The following is a 20886-nucleotide window of genomic DNA, read 5'->3' on the forward strand; positions in this document are numbered from 1 at the left end:
CTGATTGCTGGTTCTGGTCTCAGGTATGTAATAGGCTATCGATGCCTATGAATGACATTGAATCAAGAGAGCATCGCCCTGGCCAAAAAGTGGAGGAGATTCAGCAGTAGAAGGTAGGGCTAGCAGGTATCTGTAAGGTTTAAACTGTAAAACAAAGTATTTTATAATACAAGGCCTCATCATCTAACTAAACAAATTAAACTCATAGCTCCAATCATGACAACTCATAATATCCTACAACTCTCTATTTTTAAAATGAGATATTGGGTATGAAAACACTGTGACAAAGTGGAAAGTATGTACAAATAAAAGGTATAATTTTCAGTGTTTTAGCGCTTTAGACCAGAGCCATGAAATGTTTCTTAAAAAGGCACAAACCTTTACTAGCTTTGTCTAAAGGTTCCAAATCATCCACAAAATTCAGTATATCAGGGTACTTCTCTTCACATATTTCTACCAGGAAATGAAGTAGCGTTGTTTTCTGATCTGCTGATTTTGTGTCCTTTAGCTAAATAGAACAGGAGGGAGAAAAAACACAGAGTCATAAGTATGCTGATATTCTGTCTACTTAAATAATATTAATACTATATTTTGTAGATAAGGACTAAAAGTTGTAAAATTAGTTGATTTCGTTTTTGAAAAACAAATATTTAAATACTCGAAAAACTACTTTTGACTTGCTGCTTGGTGAAAATCATTATTTGTTGCAAAAAAGGAATAAGTTTAATCGACCATGCAATGTTTTATAGAAAAAAAATATGGCAAAATGCCTAGGAAAACAGAGTAACCTATGAGTCTATTTAATAGTAGTATTTAAACATCCCTGGGCATTCATCCATTTATCACTTGGCACATATTCATAGAATGCCTACTAGCTACTGTAGTAGTTGGAGACCTAACAACAAATAAAACATAGACTTTCCTCAAGAAGCTGTTTAGTTAAAAAAATACGTATTTGCCTTGGTGTGACAAATAGTATAGTAAAAATAATCACAACTTTCATCTAGGAGGACATGACAACAGAACTGAAACTTCAAAGACAGGAAGTTGTATGGGCTTAGGGAAAGGAAGGAAAAAATACAAAAGTGCATTAACACAGGCTAATGGAGCAGCATTTACAAGGGCTATAGATGAGGAAGGATATGACACATCTGAGGCGGCTGAGTGACTCCAGAATTAAAGTGTATCTGTATTAGGGAAGGCAAGTAGGGACATGACAAAGATATAAATCTGAAAAGACCAAAAAATAAAAGGAAAGATAATGGCATGCAATGGAGGTAGGATTTTGATTTTGAAGCAATATAAATTTTCCATCTAGATGAGAGATGATCAGATATACATTTTAGAAAGCTCCCTCCAGTGAGTGTGGCTAAAAAGATTAGGGCAAGAGTACTAAGAGAAGCATGAAGAGTAATTTAAAAACCCGTGGCAATAATCAGGCAGGGAAAGAGGGCAGTCTGAATGGAGGTTGTGCCTGGGAAATGGGGACAATGAGATCACGTGGGTGTGGAAACCCAGGTGATGCTGTTAACTAACGTGTCAGAAAGGATGAGAAACAGATTTGTGTGAGGTGGCCAAAGAAGAAAATTGTTTTGGACAAGGTAAATTTGAAGCTTTTCGGTAGTATCCAGGTGGAAATGTCTTGAAAGAGCATAAATTTATCTATGTATAGAACAGTGCTTTCATTATTTTTTTTCATGATTGCCCCCTAAGAAGTTTTTAGGCATTTTTTTCCTAACTGCACCTATAAAATTTTAAAACCACAAAGGTGATGCATTTATGTTTATATACTGTATGCATATCTGTGTTTTACACCTAAAAACTGGTTAAACAAGTAAGACATTTTTGCTCTCCAAGAACCAATTTTTTATCCCTGAAAGATACCTATTGAAAATACATGGTTAAACCTCAGAGGAATAACCTGGGGCACCAACTTGTGACCCCTTTGCTCCCAAAGCTAATTAGTTGATCAAATTAACATAAACAGGTATGTAGAATGAATGAAAAAAGAGGATATGGGCTTGAGACGACCAGGGTGGACCAATCCTAATTTGAAGGCCAAGGACTGCAATCACAGGGAGAGGTAGTTAAGCTAAAACTTCAACAATGATAAAAGTTAGCTTGGGTTTTGTGTAGTGTTGGGATAGAAAGTATTGGCAAGGAGGAGTGGTATGAACACAGGACTAATAGGTAATCCGGTAGCATTCCCTACCATTAAGTAATCATTCAGAGCAGAGATACAAATAAAGGGTTAAAAAAAATCAGTCTTTTCTACCAGAATTTAATTTAGAGCTGGAAATTCAAGGCATACCTAATTGGGCACAGCGCTATTTACTTGCTTCCTTTCCAAGAATTTCCCACTTTAAAATTGGTTCCTAAATAAATTCCCATAAGTAATATTTTAAAAAATCCAACCTCACTAAATATTCTATCACTATCAGAAAAATACCAAATAACTGTTAATGTCTGGTAGTGGAAGAATGGGAGATTTCCATACCATCAGACATACTAACATACTGACTACTTATTGATTCAAAAACTATCATAGCCCTGGGAACAGTGAGCTACCCACCTAGACAGCCTTACTTTCACATCATGACACATGTAATAGGTTCAAATGCTATGCTGACCTACACAACATGCAACTTATACAGTGGTTCCCAGTACTTTAAAAATAGACTGAATATGAACACTTAATCCATGATTTGGTACCTTGTTTAAAAGAAATACAGATTTCACAACACAGAGCTGAGTGTTTTACAAGAGGATGTCTCAAAAATATAACTCCATTGACTACCTAGACAAATTGTCACTAACATATGTGGATGATTTTGGAATGTTAAAGCATGTCCTTGACTAATTAATAGTCTTGAGCACGTCACTGGACCTTAGCTTTCACACAGGTAAAATAAGAAAATGAAACAACATAGAAACTCTAAAGTCACTTTTTACTCTAAAAATGTTAAGTATACATTAGAGTGGAACTAAGAGTTAGCAGACACAGTACAATCTAATTTTTAAAAACTAGAAGAATGGAGAAATGTAGTAATAATCTCATTTCAGAGTTATTTCTGTGTGTTTGGGTCAGTTGGAATCATTCTATGGGCTTCTGTTTTTACATATAGACTCATGAATGTCAAATACAATTTTTAAGTTTCCTTACAATCCTATAATTTCATTCATACTATCATCTTAAATAGGTAAGGCCAGATTAAAAGCAGCAAACTTTTACGAATAGTTTTCTCTTTGTACAGCCACCAAAAGTTAACATGAAAGTTGTATTCTGTTTTGTTAAAAAGCACCCTAGTAGCAAAGATCCTTTATCTCACCTACCCTCATTTACAGCAATGACTACTTGGGGAACACCGTTCCTACTCTGAACTCTCAGCAACCCATTGTTACCAGTCTATACCCTTGTAGCCTGTGTGGAATGCTAAGACAATCACCATCTACCTTCACAATTTGTAAAGCCTAGAAAGAGTATTCCAATGGTATTTGTGATATAGCTAAACAGCCAGCAACTGCTAGGATTAATGTATCAAGAAATCTCAATGATGGAAGAACAACCAACTGAACTGATCTTGGTCTTTATTTGCAAGCAATGAGAATTCAGAATTTAGAATCATGGAAAACAATGTAGTTTGTAGCAACTACTAGTTTAATAAATGTTAAATACTCAAGTCAAACTCAGAGACAATTATAAAGCTAAACACTGATTTAGGAGGAGGGTGCTACCATGGGTTGTCTTGTTGAAAACATCAACTGAGTAGCGAGCAGCATACTGGGAACAATCTAGTATTAAAAAGTACACTCACTGAATAGTAAAGGGAAGCACGATATTCCTATCATTTCAAAATGGGTATTTAACAATTGAAAGACACCACTCAAACTTTCAAGTAAATAAATTTGAAACTAAGCCTAATAAATAAGAGGTTCAGAAAAGAAGCATGTTGTTGATCATGCATGGTGTCTCATTTATAAACTACTATGCAGCTCTAAACTCCAGGGCAGAGATTCTTCATTTATGCTCTAACATTCTCTAGAAAAATTTCACAATGCTGCAAAAATACTCTTCCTGCCTCAACTGCTCTATTCTCTCCCTCCCCTCTCTAATCATCTTTTTAAAAGTCTTCCAAATGCATGAAAGCATAAAATGTATTAGGTCCTTACCCATTTGCTCAATATTTTTTTCATTTCATTAATGAAAATTACCAACTAAAAAGGCACATTCTACTCCTACTCATATCACACTCACTCATATCATAATCAGTTTCTGAGCTAGAACAAGTAAAGCTTGGAAGACAGTGTTAATTTTGTTGAAGATGAGTAACAACTTAAGTAAACTTTGTAATGCTAAATCTTGGAAAGAAAATAAAATATTTGCTTTAAAAATGTGTTCAGGTTAAAAGTATGCTTTATTTAAACTTTAACAGTCAGTGCTTGACAGGATTTCTTTTGTATTATTGTCAAGAGATTTATCTTACTGATGAGTAATCATCACTGTTAAATAGAATTTCCTATTTATGTATTGTTTCTTTAAGGTACATTTAATGTGGCATAAATGTCAAATAAACAAAAGATGGATGGAGTTTCTCCAACCACTCTGTTCATTCCATACAAAATAATGTTAAAAGTGGATCCTGTAATAAATCATGGCCTAGTTGTCAGTCTGGAGTAAAACTCCCTTGTAGTTACAGTGCAAGGTTTGGGGATATTTTTGAGGTATTCAGCACAAACTTGGATGACATTTAAAGAATATTCCATTTATTTTAGTCACATGGAAATAATTTAAATTTAAACCCTAAAATAAAAACTAAGCATCTTGGTGATCTTCAGAAGTCAAGGAACTAGAATCCCTTCCTGTTTGAAATAATGAAACTTACATCTTAAGAATATCATCACATTAATAACTCTACTCTGCGTCATTATGTTCCTATAATCTAGGTATGTATCAAAGCAGCATTGAATATTTAGATGTTTAGATGCTGTGGACATTAGTGAACACCAGAAACAAGACAAAATTCTGAAAAATCTTGTAATGGCACCATTAACATTTTAGAAGAATACAACCTGTGAATAATATTAATGCTGAGGATGACAGTAGCAATTCTTGTTTGGTACTTACTATGAGACAGACACTAGCCAAATAATATAACACATGTTAAGTGCTTAAAACATAAAACCCCAAACTAGTATTATATCCATTATTTAAAAAGGAAAACGGAAATTTAGAGAGATCATATAGCTTACACTGGATCACATGGAGCCAATGATTGGAACATATGTCTGAGTGAATACAAAGCTCTTATCCACTATAAAATATAGTTCCTTTACAGAAATCTTTAGTCTAGCTTATTATTAACAAAATAAACCAAATTCTCAAAAAATGGTAGTAAAACAACAAAAGAGCACTAATGCAATTTAAAATACTAGCACCCTTTAACCTGCTAATTCTAGCCTGGAAAGCATCTAAAAACAGACACCACACTCCCTTGAGGTCATTTCTAGTTCTAAGAGCACAACATTCTATTGTTTTATCTGTAAAATAAATAAAATGCCCTCTGAATCATATCAATCAAATAGCAACTCTTTATATATTTCTAATGGATTACTGCTGACAAAATATCATATGATTGAAGAAAAAGGTATCTATGAAGTTTAACCTTCAATGGATTTATGCCACTATATTTTAACAGCATCATATCCCATCTCAAATCTTTTGCAGAAAAAAGTGGATAGTGTATGCATAAAATAGCATCTCTAAAAATAAAGGTATCTACGTGAAAATGAATGTATGAAGACATACTAACAAAGACTATATCACAGTTGCTCAGATAGAAAGCTCAAAAAGTCAATGTGGTAGTACAAATTCACTAACAAAACCAACCACCATTATAGAATGGATATTGTTTTCTGGTATGTATGTGTGCTTGTGTCTGTGCCTGGTGTGTGTTTGTGTGTGTATTTGAGATGGGCTCTTGCTTTATTTACATATATATATTTATTTATATATATAAATATTTTTAAATATATATTTTAAATAATCATTGTGCTAATGAAATTTTTCAAAACAAAACTGAGTATCACTCCAATACAAATGGCAATGAAAATCTTGACGTAAATAAAACAAGATGGTTGAGGCAGGAGAACTGCATGAGCCTGGGAGTTCAAGACTGCAGTGAGCTATATAATCTCTCCACTGCGCCCCGGCATAGGTGACAGAGTGAGACCTGGCTCTTAAAAAAAACAACAAAACAAGCCCGAGGTGCTTATACCATCGCCATAACCACAACCGTTAATACTAAAATACAACTTTCTTAATAATTTTAAAGATAGAAACCAATTGATATTATGTAAATTAGATACTAAGGCATATAAATATTAAATTACTTATGGCACTCATATATAAAAACAATTTATATTAATTACTTAATTTTCATTTTAAAATGATAATGAGAATTAAAACATTAAGTGACCAAGAAAGTGCTTTAAATAATGTGGACTTCCATAATTATAATATGCTACCATATCCCCACACACTTTCTCTGAATTATATTTTTAACACATTTCTCTTGAATTACACTGAGTGTAGAAACTTCTATATAGAAAGCATTTGTGCATTTTAGTAAAAGTTTAGCATACCACATTATCTATTGTATTGCACTGTTCTGTTCATACTGCTCCCTTTTTCCTGCAAAAGATATAAAACAGCTCAATGTTCTTCATAAAAAAGGACTATTTTCAGTTCTTTTAGTACTGAGAGATCAGAAAACAGACATTCATAACAGGCAAATGGGAAAAAGTACTAGAATAAACAATCTGCAAGGGAACAAATATGATTAGAATACAAATATATTTTTAAAATGCTAAACTCGGATGATCAAAGACATAAAAAAGATACAAGATACTGCTTCACCAACTATATCAGCACTCTCCACCTAACAAAAACACTCTCACCAAGAACAACGAGTCATGGCAGGGTTGCAGTGAGACTGGCACTTTCATAGTGCCAGTCTATGAAAGCCACTGCAGGCATGCGCAAATCAGTAAAACCTCCAGGAAAATGATTTAGTAACATGTCAAAAATTTTAAAACTATTCTTGTTTGGAGTAGCTTCAGAAAACTCACTGGAGTCCAATATTGTCCAGCCAAAGCTATATAACTAAACTGCTATTTTAGAGCACGGATTTCTTAATCTAATGATAAGAATTTCTCATGGGAACAATTAACAAAAATTGGAGTAAGTGCTTAGAAAGTGAACATGTTTAGATTGTTTATACAAATGGACCAAACACATTAATTTTAAATTAAAGGTTTTTTAACCCTTAAAATTTATTAATAATTAACTTTATATTTTGGAGCAACTGTAGCTTTACAGGAAAAACTAACAGAAGACAGAGTTCCTATATACCCTTCCCTACACACACACAAATTATCCCGTTGTAAACATTTTACATTAGTGTGATACATTTGTGTCAAGTAATGTACCAGTATTGACACGTTATTGTTAACTAGTTTCCACATTAAGGTTCTCTCTCTGTGTTCTGCAGTTCTATGTGTTTTGATAAACTCAGTGTTATTCATCCATCACTACAGTGTTTTACAGAATAGTTTTACCACCCTAAAAAATTCTGTGTCTCACCTATTCATTCCTTCCTTCTTCCCTCTCCTCAGAACCCCTGGCAATTACTGATGTTTTATTGTCTCTAGACTTTTGCCACTTACAGAACATCACATAGTTGGAATCATACAGTAGATAGCCCTTCCAGTCTGGTTTCTATCACTCAGCAATATGAGTTTAATGTTCTTCCATGTCTTTCCTTGGCTTAAAGAGATCATTTATTTTTAATATGGAATAATATTCAAAATGAATATACCACAGTTTATCCATTCACCTATTGAAGGACACACTGCTTGCTTCCAAGTTCGGGCAATTATGAATAAAATGGCTAAAAACATTTGTATGCAGGTTTTTGTGTGGACTTAAGTTTTCAATTCATTTGGGTAAACACCTAGGAGTGTGATTACTGGGTGGTTTGTTCTACGTATAGCTTTGTAATTGCCAGTTATCCAAAGTTGATGTGCCACATTTTGCTTTCCCACTAGCAATGAATGAAGGTTGTACTATATACTTACCAGCACTTGGTGCTGTCAGTGTTTAGTATTTTAGCAATGCCAGTACATATGCAGTGGTGTCTTATTGTTTTAGTTTGCAATTCCTTAATGACATCCGCTGCTGACTATTATAGGGACAGAAAAATTACAACTCCATCCTCTTAGGGTTCTTGCTGGTCTGACAATTTAATTTGACGTGAGATAGATTAACAGGAGAAACGTGTAATGCAAGTTTTCCGTAGCACAAAGGCCATCAAAGGAATGAAGACTGAAAGAAATAGAGTCAGTTACCCATATACTGGATTGGGCAAAGAATAGTTGTTAAGAAGCAACTACATTAGGTGGGAAATTACTTTTAACAAGGCCTCTAAAAAATTCTCTTTGTTGCGACTTTTTGTTGTTGATGATTAAGCATGTTGCATCTTTCTGGTACGGGAAGGCCATCTTTTGCATGAAAATGTTATCTTCTGCTTTTAAGAAATAGCAAGGAGGTCAAAGTGATCTTTCTACACCTGCTGTTTTTCAAGGATCTTTAAATAGTCAATATACCAGAATAGCATATTTTAATCCCTTCAATATCTTTTCATACATTTACCTGACACCTATACGTTTTGATGGGTATCTCTTCACATCTTTTGATCATTTCTTTAAACTGGGTTGTTTATTTTCTTAGTTTTAAGAGTTTTTGTACATTTTAGATAAAAGTCCTTTATCAGATATGTGTTTTGGAAAGATTTTCTTCCAGCCTGTTTTCTTTTCATTGTCTTAACTGTTTGCCACAGAAGTTTTAAATTTTAATAAAGTTCAATTTATCAATTTTTTTCTTTCATAGATTATACTTTTAGTGTTATATCTAAAGCGTCATAATAAAACCAAAGGTCACATAGATTTTCTCTTATCTTCTATAAAATGTATAGTCTTGCATTTTATATTTAAGTCCATGATAAATTTTTAGTTAATTCTTGTGGAAGATATTAGGTCTGGCAACTTTTTTTTTTTTTTTAAATGTAGATGTTCTAGTACCTTTTCTTTAAAAGAAAGACTGTTCTTTCACTATTGAATTACCTTTGTTCCTTTGTCAAAATCAACTGACTATATTTCTACGAATCTATTTCTGGGGTCTCTATTCTGGTCCATTATTTTAAAATTATTTTTATTTTTTTTTCCTTTGGCCAATACCACAATATTTTCCTTATTGCAGTTTTATACTAAGTCTGGAAGTCAGAGAGTGTCAGATTTCCAACTTAGTTCTTCTTCAGTATTGTGTTAGCTATTCTGGGTCTTTTGCCTCCCCATACAAACTTTGAAATCATTTTGTCAATACCCATAAAATAACTTGCTGGAACTCTCACTGGGGCTCTATTGAACCTATAGATCAAGTTGGGAAGAAACGACATCTTAACAATACTGAGACATGCTTTCTATGAACATGAAATGTCTATTACTTTATTAGATCTTCTTTGATTTCTTTCAAAGTTTTGTAGTTTGTTTTTTTTTTCTTTTTTTTTTTTGAGATGGAGTTTCACTCTTGTTGCTTAGGCTACAGTGCAATGGCACGATCTCGGCTCACCGCAACCTCCGCCTCCTAGGTTCAAGCAACTCTCCTGCCTCAGCCTCCCTAGTAGCTGGGATTACAAGCATGTGCCACCACGCCCGGCTAATTTTGTATTTTTAGTAGAGACAGGGTTTCTCCATGTTGGTCAGGCTGGTCTTGAACTCCTGACCTCAGGTGATCTGCCCGCCTCGGCCTCCCAAAGTGCTTGGATTACAGGCATGAGCCACCACGCCCGGCCTTGTAGTTTTCCTCATACAGATCTTACATGTATTTTGTTAGATTAATACCTATGTATGGTTTTTGTTACTAAGAAAATGATACACTATTTTAAATTTCCAATTCCAATTGTTCATTGCTGGCATACAAGAAACCACTGGCTTTTTAAATTAGGTGACCTCGTAATCTAAAACTTTGATATAATTGCTTAACAGTTCCAGGAGGTTTATTTTTTGTCAATTTGCAGGGGGTGGTGGCAGGCATTCTACACAGACAATCATTTCATCTATGAAGAAAGAGTTTTGTTTATTCTGCCCCAAACTTTATAGCTTTTATTTTTCTTGTCTTACTGTATTAGCTAGGACTTCCAACACAATGTTCAAGAGGAGTAGTGAGAGAAGACACACCTGCATTGTTTCCAGTTTTAGGGAAAAAGCATCTAGTTCATTACCATTAAGTATGATGCTAGCTGTCAATTTTATGTAAATGTTCTTTATCAACTTGAAGAAATTCCCCTCTATCCCTAATTTGGTGAGAATTTTTCTCATTAATGAATGTTACATTTTTTCAAATGCATTTTCTGCATCTATTGGTGAGTTTTCTTCTTTAGCTCATTGATGGTGATAGATTACATTAACGGATTTTCAAATGTCGCACCCAGCCTGGATGCATAGAATTAAAAATTATTCCCTCTCCTTCTATTTACTTGAACAGATTTAGAGAATTGAAATTATTTCTTCCTTACATGTTTGATAGAATTTACTGGTGAAACCATCTGAGCCTTGTTCTTTCTGTTTTTGAAGGTTATTCATTATTGATTCAAGTACTTTAATAGATTCAGATTATCCATTTCCTCTAGTGTGACTTTTGGTAGATGGCATCTATCAAGGTCCACTTCATCTAGGTTATCACATTTGTAGGCTTGGTCGTGTTAATAATATTCTTCCGTTATCTTTTTAACATCCATAGGAACAGTAATGATAGTCCCTCTTTCGTTTTTGATATGGGTAATTTGTATCTTCTCTCTTTTTCTCTTGGTTAGCTTGGCTATTGATCTTTTTAAAGACTCAATCAGATATTGGTGGGTTTGATTTTCTCTATTAATTTTCTGTATCAATTTCATTGATATCTGCTCTAGTATATATTAGTTATTTGTCTTACCTACTCCAGAGTCCATTTGCTCTTCTTTTTCTTGTTTCCTAAGGCTAAAGATTATTCTTTTTAGATCTTTCTTATTTTCTAATATATGCACTTGATGCTATAAATTTCCCTGTGAGCATTGCTTTTATTGCATCCAACAAAACTTTATAAGTTGTATTTTCATTTTGCTGTTTCATATAAGTGGATCAAACAGAATAATTTTAAATGAGATGTTTTTGTTTTTTTAAAAAAATACAGAAACTTCTGAACTTTACATTAAAGGACTTAACAAAACACATGCCTGGTATATCTCAGGTGATATTTTTCAGTTTGTTCTGGTGGTGGTGGATTCTGTACCTCCCAATGCTGGAACCATAGTTCAAAGCCACTTATGATACATTTCTTCATCATCCTCTCCCCTGTCCTCCAAGAACAAATGTTCATAAGTACCAACGGCTAAGTATTACTATGTGGATAATAATGTTGCATGTTTTGTCTCTGATTCCAAAAATGTAGAAACAATGCAGACCCTTGATAAAGGAGAGGTAAGACACTTCTTAGAGTATCAGGAATGGAGTGTCTTGTTTCTGGTTTTTATTTTTCATTTATAAAATATATAAAAGTGAAGTCTGAATTAAACCAGGGATGGTAATATTCACCTTCGGTGCTATCTCTGATGGGGTAGTTGTCTATAAGCCTGACGCTGAGGAGGATTCAGAGGCTGGGTGTTTGGGGGAAAGAGTAGTTTGATAGAGAAGCTATGCTTGCTATGAGAGCAGGAAGATGAAGGCACACAAGCAGCCTGTTTGCTAAGCCTGAGCAAAGTCACTCTATCTTTTATAATTCTATTAAAAGAATCATTCTCATTTACAACATTTAACAGCAATTGAATAACAAAGGTGACGTGAAAAGAGTTTACCAAAAACGCTATTTAGAAAAGCCAATTAAATATTTCTTAGAAAATGTCATACATTAAATGTGTTAATGAATGAGTCAAAGGGGGTTAAGCATTCTGAATAGTTTCACATTGCTTTGGAAATCAGTATTTCTGTGATTTAATTGGCTGCATGTAAAATAAGAATGGCATTTGTTATTTGCAAGTCTTTGGCCCATAACTGCTTTACTTTCAAAGGTTGCCAAAATTTACTGGTATAATTTTGCCAACCTAATAAAGAATAAAAATCCCTCTCAAAATACCCTGAATGCAAATGGAACAATGGATTTGTTTGGCAGAGATCTTTCTTAAAAATAAATTCATAGAGTAAAGGAAAAAGTGATACATAGGGATCAAAACTTCACAAAAACGACTCACAGTGTTAACTTGTGTGAGTGTGACAGGTATGCAGAATACAAACTGCCTGAAATAGGCAACGGTATCCTGTCTCATGCTTTTATAGTCACTGCAACTCTACCTGTACAAGCTAGAGACTTGTAAAATGGCTCGAGAAACAGGCCTTCAACTTATTTCAGTTCCACTACGTGCCTGAAATTCACACTCCTTTTCAAAGTTTTCATTTTCAGAGTAATGTTTAGCTTGGCATGAGAGGAAAAGCAGCAATTTTTGAAAATATTTTCACTACTCTTTCTTTTTTTTTTGAGATGGAGTCTCACTCTTTTTACCCAGGCTGGAGTGCAGTGGCTTGATCTCAGCTCACTGCAACCTCCGCCTCCCGGGTTCAAGTGATTCTCCTGCCTCAGCCTCATGAATAGAGTAGCTGGGATTACAGGTGCCTGCCAATATACCCGAATAATTTTTGTAGTTTTAGTAGAGACAGGGTTTCTCCATGTTGGCCAGGCTGGTCCCGAACTCCTGACCTTAGGTGATAGGCCCGCTTCAGCCTCACAAAGTGCTGGGATTACAGGAGTGAGCCACGGCGCCTGGCCTCACCACTCATTCTTAAGTGAAGAAGTAAAGTTGTTTCGTTTTTGTCGTGGCTTTGGTGTTGGTTAATTTTCATTTTTTCATGTTTGCTTTTGGTTCCAGATCACCAGTCAGGGATTTTCCATTCTGGGATATGAAAGTAGGGCAGAAGACCAAGTGATTCACGTTTCAAGTTGAGTATTAAAATCACCTAGGAAGTGGCTTTAAAAATGCCACCAATCAGGATCCACATCCATTCTTTCTAAGTTAATTGAACTGGTGTGGGGACTGCGGCATCAGTATTTCTTAAAGGGTACTCCAGGTCGCTAATCAATGTCATCCAAAAGACATTTGTCACAATTTTGGAAAGTGTCTCATTAGGGTTGGTGGAAACATTAAAGAATATGAGAATTCAATGTTTGTTGCTGTTTCTATTGTTTTAATTATCTCCATCACAGCTCTGATGAAGTTATTCTACTTTTTCTACTTTTTGCTTATAAAAGGAATATCCAGAATCAGATAAAAAATTCATGCATTAGAAAAGAGAATTTAGGAAAAATTAATTTTGCCTGCCACCCCCTCATCATCTTAGCACCTAATCCTCAACGCCCATAGCCCCATTACCATGTATTCATCAATGACTTCAACTTTGAGATGAACTCATTAGATATTCTACTGCCATAGAAAACAGAAGCCTTCCTACAAAGTGACAGTATGGATAAATTTAAAGTGGGATCAATAGTTATTTGTTTCTGCAATTTTCCCAAAGAATAACAGCACAAATAACAATAAAAATTAGTTATTACATGTGGTAAAACTCCTACAAAATTTATATCTATTACCGCAATATAGGAAGTCAGTTGATTCAATCACCTGGAACAAAGAGCTGCATCATCCTGTTGTATTGATCAGAATGATCTGTTACTCAGAAATTATACATCTTATTAGACATTAGTAAACATTATTAAACACATGTTATGACTATTATATGTGGATTAGTACATCTTCTTAAATTTATAAGTCAAAATTATCTCATATATTTTAATATGATGTTGAACTTTGATGGTTGGGCCAATTCACTCTTTACCTAAAATCCTTTGAAAAAAATGAACTTGGCCCTATCAACACGTCTCTTGGAGAAACATCTTTGACACTAACCAGATACAAACTTTTCTAGGTCAGCATTTTGGTCAGATAAGCATCTACCATCTGCCGATTTGATTTCTAAAGATGTTTTCCACTTAATCAACAGCAGTCCCCCTACTCTCAAAATTAATATAATGTCAAAATGCCTATTATCCATTTTTATCTAAAGTTCAGTACTACATTTGGAGGATTTTTTAATGACAAGCAGTCCTCCATTATTTCTGCAAGGTTTATCCTTTTAAAAAGTCAAGCCATCAGAAAGCAAGGTACTTACACCATTTTAACTAAACTAGAAGTAGCATTACTGTGACTGAAACGTACATTTTTTTTCACATCATGAGGGTTTGCATGGGGTGCCAGGTGCTTAAGAGGCCCAGAATACACATTTTGGGAGAGAGGGGAAGAGAGGAGGAGAAAGAGAGATGGTTCTAAAAAAAAGATCCTGATGAAACTGACTCATTTGTTGTTTATAACACTATTCAACACGTTTTCCTTTTATAAAGATACATATGCAAAATTTCTTATGAAGGTTTAATCAGGGAAAACACTATTTTTGCTCATGAAGTGAAGTTTGCGCATCATTTTGACCACCAAAAAGTCAAGCACCTATACAGCAACTTTAATTTTTATTTAGATCTTAATCATAAATTCAGTTATGTTTACCTTATATGTCATATTTTACTTTTTTGTCATATGCCACATGAAATCTTTGGGATATAAGAAAGCAAATCCTTTTCTCTCGAATCCAGAGATATTATAGTTACTCATTGCCATCCTGGCTACAAATGTCTACAAAGCTATGATACAGCTCCCCAAACTAAACTATAATGGGCATGAAACTCAAGTATTCATGCTCTTATTTCTAAACAATGCAAAGTTAATTTAATATGAATTTTCATGAATTTTTCATATTTGAGTTAAATTCGTAAAGGGCATTTAAAAGTAAGGATTTTGGATATAAAATGTTAAATGTCATATAATTACCCAGCATGTTTTAACAGATTAAAATACTTCCCTGTCTTTCTACTGTCAAATATATATGGAATTCCTTGTGTAGGAGCTTATCATCAAACCAAATGCTTTATACTCAGTGTGAAAATTCAATCACAATTGTCAAAGATCAAGCTGCTACTTCTGATAACAAATATGATGAGATATCATCTTGTTCAATATATGCTTTCAACTTGACATGTAGGCTAATAAAAAACATGAAGTTGTAGTATTTATTTTGTTTCTTCCACAACAGAAGGCTCCTAAGAGGGATGATCAAAATACTCAGTATCATTGCATGAAAATAAAGTCAACTCTTTATCTGCAGACAGATTAACTGGTTTGCCGACTAACTGTAGTAAAATAATAACAGCTACATTGCATTTGTAAAAGATTTAAAAATTACTATGCATCAGTGATTGTATCTCAATGAGAGGATGTCTATTTATTTTCAACTACAAAATAAATATAAGACACTACTTTTTGTCTTATGACAAGTTTCATTCATTCAACAGCTATTAATTGAGTACTTACTATATACCAACCACTGCAGTAGGCTATCCTACCTCATTAATCAGACCTAGTCTCCTGTCAACAGCTCTCCTTAGAGGAAGGCATAAGGACATGAGGAAGAGCATGCAGCCAGTTTTTTTGTGAGTCAACTATAATTCTGAGATGTAAAACCTAAAGAGGATCACAGACACTTTCGCACGAGGCAACAGACTGTAGTCCATGTGTGGCTGTGGATTAACTTTCCCCTATCTTGCCCCTCACCCTGTTTTTCTCACGTTGCCTTCCTTCTCAGGGAAAGCCTGAATCTGCCATTCTTGCTTGCCTCCTTCTCCTTCAGCTTCCAAGTTCATAACCAGCACACCTTGACAATTCCTCAGATGTCCCTGAATTTGTGTACTTCCCTACATCCCCACTACATTCTACCTCAAACCCCTCTGCCGTTACCTTAACTTGGAACTCCATCATCTCAAAGCACAGTGATAGTTACTTAGTGGATGCTCAAACCTTTGCCAAATAATTGAATAAGGTAGCTCAATCATATGCCCTTTAAGATACTGAGGTAAACAAGAGTAGAATAACAACCAAAAAACCCTGATCTCATTGTCTTCTGAGCAACCACTTCAAACATGCCAGTAGCAATATCTCCCATTAGTTGCCTAAGGTAGATACTTAGGAATTATCTTTGACCTTTCTCTCTTCTCTGCCACCTCCCATACCATCTTTCCTATTACCTTCTCAGTTTGGTTTCCTCTGTTGCTCTCTTAGATCTCACACTACATGTCAACCAAACACCAAATACCTCCTCAATGTAACCCTCTAACCCAGCGCTGTCCAATAACTTTATGCAATGATGGTAATGTGCCATATATATGCTGCCAACGGGTATGGACACTGAGCACTTGGCCTGTGGCGAGTGTGACTGAGGAACTATGTTTTTAATTTTATTTAAATTTCAACTGATTTGAATTTAAGTAGCCATATATGTTTAATGGCAACAGTACTAAACAGTGCAGCTTAACCTTCTTCCATACTGCTGATAGACATATCTTGCTACAAAACATCTGATCATATTACTTGCCTTACACAATGTGAGTCCGTAAAATCTCCATCATTAGGCAGGATATTCAAAGCTCTTTACAATCTAGACCAATTTACCACCTCAGTCTCATTAGCCCCACTCCTTTCCCATCTAGTTTGCAAAGGTAGTACGCCACTCACTGTACTCACACATGCCATACTATAACCCTTATGGAAGCTGCTGACTCTTGCTTAGAGTGCCTTTTCCTCTCCCAGAACATCTGCTCATCCTTCAAGATCCAGCTTAAATTTCCATTTCTCTCTAAATATCTAACTGCCCTCTCATAGCTGAGCTAGGCTTTCTGTCTTAACTCTGCTGCCATAACTTTTAGTATGTGGCTTCCTTAAAGCATTTAATCATAATTAATGGTTTACATGTGGAAAATATGAGTCTCATGTATGCCAGGTAAATATTAATCACATACATTAAAGACAGAATCTGGCAAAGCATCTGGCACAGGACTTCACTCTGAGTAAGCCCACGAGAGATGTGCCAAGTCTTCAGGATGTGTTTTAGGAATTGCATCGCCCATGCTAGGGATCTTCACCAAATACAGCTGCCTAAGAAAACAGAGAGGAAAATAAAAGAATGGAGATGGGGCAAGGGAAACACTCACAAGGCATTGATAGCAATGAGAGGCTTAGGCCAGGGAAATTGTATAAGAAAATTCATGAAAGCCCCAATAGAATAAGTATGCAGTAAACCTATAGGTAAAGCTGAACTTGTTTTTCACCTTCCCTAACTAGCTGGCAATAGCAATAATCAAATTCCTTAATCAGGGAGTGTGGTTGTTAAGAGGTCAAGAACAAGAAAAAGGTTTTCTTCTGATGTGTAACTGAGAAGAATTTGTTGTAAGCAGATCAATAAAGCCCTATTACTATGGCCCACTCCTCAGGAAAGAGCTCTGTTTTATAAAACATTGAATATATTTGCTGTAAGGAAATTCAACCTATGAAAGACGCAGAAGAAAAAAAAAAGGCTCTAAACTTACTCCATTTTCATGTCCTCTAAAATTATATTTAGATAGAAACACTTCAAAATCAATAATATCCGAGTTGCATATATTTCCAATATAATAATTTCCCCTTTATATAAAGGGGTCTCATTTTTCTCTCCTTTCAGTCTGCTTATGAAAGCAATGCAGAGAAATATTTAAATAGTTAAAGGTAAAAATGTTAATGGCAATCCTAAGCAATATTCAATATATATACAGGTATCTGAACTGAGTAAGTACGAGTCAGTATTAATAATATTTTGATGTTCCATTTCATTGGCTTGAGAAAGCATAGGTTTATGATATAATTTTGTTATTAAATAAAATCCTTGAATTGGATTTGCAGATTGAAGAAAATTAATATTTGGATTTAGTTCAGAGGTTGAGTAAATTAGCTCAGTTCACTCTGGGTTTGAGTTCATGGTTCACTTCAAGTTCTTGATAATGAGCACATCAAAATAAAAAAAGTTTTAAATAATGCAATCAGGGCTGACATTTAAGAGCAAGTGTTCAGGCAAATATGTGTTTTTAAAAAACAAACTCACTTTACAGAGAGAGCTAAGGTTAAATCCGAAGGTTTGAGCATTCCGGGAGCCAGCATTCATGTAGTTTCCCATTAGCAATACAAGTTCCAGCAACTTGCTAAAGCTTTTGCTCTTCTTTATCTCTTCGCAGGCAGTACTGACAGCCATGATGTCAGGTTTGATGTTGTTCACCTGCTCTTCAAACTGAAGCTTAAAGAGAATAGCACTGAGCCGTGGCCGTAGTCTCTTCACATTGCTCATCTGATTGAAAAGAAAACAGCAGATTTCCTTTAAAATGCATGGTATACTTTAGTACTGTACGACTGCAAGTAATCTGGGATGATTTATTGGTATGACAGTACCAAAGAAGAAATATGTCTCCTAAAACTGATAGCAGGAAGAGAGAAAAGCCCTGCTTGTTTTTGTAAGGAATCCAGAGTCATCCCTCAAAACCCAAATTAACAATTTAGATGCTCAATGAAAAGAAAGCTTTAATCAAATGATAATGTTTAATTAAGCAATAAAGTAAGCATTTTTTAAACTAAATTCTAAAAAGGTAACAAGATACATAGGCCACAAATCACAAGGCATTCATGTCATTGTTTTGAATAATTTTTGTTCAATACTGCAATATACTGGGTCATGTTTAAAACACATTCAGAAAAGTCTAGAGGGTTTGTTTTCTTCAAATAGCAATTGCTGTCCTCAGAAACCCTGCTGACTAACAGTATGTGTTAGATAGAGGGAGAGTAAATAGGTCCCAATTTGTACTAAATTGACTTTGTTCAGAAACACAGGAAAGTAGAATGACTCCTGACACATACTAAATTAGCAGAATCAGAGTTAGGAAACATGGGAGTAGTAGCAGGCAGAAGCGGTGCAAACCCACAAATCTATCACATGCCAAGTTAACCCTGTCTGGGACTCTAGGTTTCTCTATTGGGAATGTGGGGGACTGGAGGTGTCTAAAAGAACAAAGGGGCAAGTTCCTGCCTTTATCCTTACTCCTGTGTTATATCAACACACATGCAGGAAATAATCACTTAGCTGTAGGCTGAAGACATACCACATATTAAGCTAGATATGAATTCCTTGACCAAACGCACTAGGGATTCGGGACTTAAAACGCACTGAAGGGGCGGTAATAGTAAAATTGTTGAACTTCGACAACTATTGTAAATATCAAAAGCAGGTTAAGGCAAGGTCAGAAAAAAAGCAGTGACAGGTTAAAATAGGGACTGTTTCTCTCTTAGTCACAGACTGTAAAGGAAAGGCTAAAAAAACAATGCTATATGAAGCCTGTAGGGTGCCAAATATAATGAAAATCATGATTGTTTGGGACACAGAAAGCTATCAGCTCATAACATAATAATGATCGTTACTTAAAATATACTAAAGACTTATTAGACTCCAATAGATTACAGACACTGCCTTAATGACTAAACATAACTCAGCTTACTCATCTGACAAAAATTGAGCAATAAAGAATTAGTTCTTTGTACACAACTCTGAGAGAATATTTTCATGTAGACCAAAGCCCTATAGTGAATGAAAAGTTCCATTTTCAAATAATATAAATATCTAATTTATACTTAGCTTTCTCCCCAGCCCCTTGCCAAATTAAATGGTTATGCATATACAATTAAGATTCTAAGGGCTCAATTAATGTAGTTATTAATAAGAAGTCTATTTTACAAGGCACTTTAAGGAACATCTTCATATTCCACTGTCTAGGAAAAATAAAGAATGTAAGTTCAACAAGGACCAAAAAAAAAAGAAGAAGAAGAAGAAGAAATATCATTAAAAGTTTATAGAGTAAGTTTAAGCGATATAAAATTATAAAGAGACAAAGAGATGTACTATTAGAATGTTGATTCTTATTGGGCATGAATTGTTCTGTTTAAACAGTGATCACTTATCACAAAGACATTTGTCTTAAAATATATTATATGTCTCCAGATAGGTTCACTTGCCTGGATTTTTTTTATCCTTAACCATTGCAAAAGGAAGATGTTCATATGACATTGGTAACATGAATAATGCTCCATTATACTTAATATGTCCTTTAGAGCAGTCAGACATACAAAAGAGCACTCACATGTAGTACCTGTAGTTATGGCCATTCTGAAGGTGTATAATGGGCTCATAGCATCACTGTTTTCAGTAAGTGCCATTATTCATGATTATGAAGCCAGGTACTTGCAATAAACATGAGAAGAAATTCTCCAGTATTCTATGCAAAACATTTGTATTACAAAATATATTAATTCTAACATATATTAATGTACTACTACTTTCATGAACAGAAGAAAAAAGAGACTGCTTAAATGCCTACATTATACCACCCCAAAATATGTTAAAGCTTTCCTGCTGACAAGCTAACCATATGTAGCCAGCATAAAGTAATTAATTCTCCTAGAAAAATATAACCTAGATTTGTATGAATAATGAGTGTATCTGGCACTAGGGACAGGTACCTTGAAAAGATAGAGTAAGTCTATGATGTAATGCAGAACAAAGTGCTACAAGTTCATGAAAATCCCTGACAAGACAAAGTCAGGAAAGGTAACCTAAAAACAAAGCTTTGAACAACACTTTAAAAAAAATTAGATGTCCTTTTCCTATTGTTCTTTCTTCCAAGTTTAGATAAATCAGTATTTGACTATTATTGAGTAAATGTGTTTTAATAAATAAAATTATTGAGTGGGAAAGGAACTTGAAAGGTCACCTGGAGATGGTGCCTGTCTTTAGTTC

At 34.7% G+C, this 20886-nt stretch overlaps 1 protein-coding gene across 3 annotated transcripts in view; it reads right to left on the reverse strand.

The window, feature by feature from the left end:
- Positions 1-20886, reverse strand: part of DIAPH3 (diaphanous related formin 3) — a 485256-nt gene that overhangs the window by 188222 nt on the left and 276148 nt on the right. For all 3 annotated transcript variants that reach the window (NM_001374211.1, XM_054528709.2, XM_054528710.2), the window contains 2 exon segments: positions 379-508; positions 18154-18393. In NM_001374211.1, coding sequence (NP_001361140.1) covers positions 379-508; positions 18154-18393 — 370 coding nt within the window.

The sequence above is a fragment of the Pongo abelii genome, chromosome 14, assembly GCF_028885655.2.
Source record: "Pongo abelii isolate AG06213 chromosome 14, NHGRI_mPonAbe1-v2.0_pri, whole genome shotgun sequence".
NCBI lineage: Eukaryota > Metazoa > Chordata > Mammalia > Primates > Hominidae > Pongo > Pongo abelii.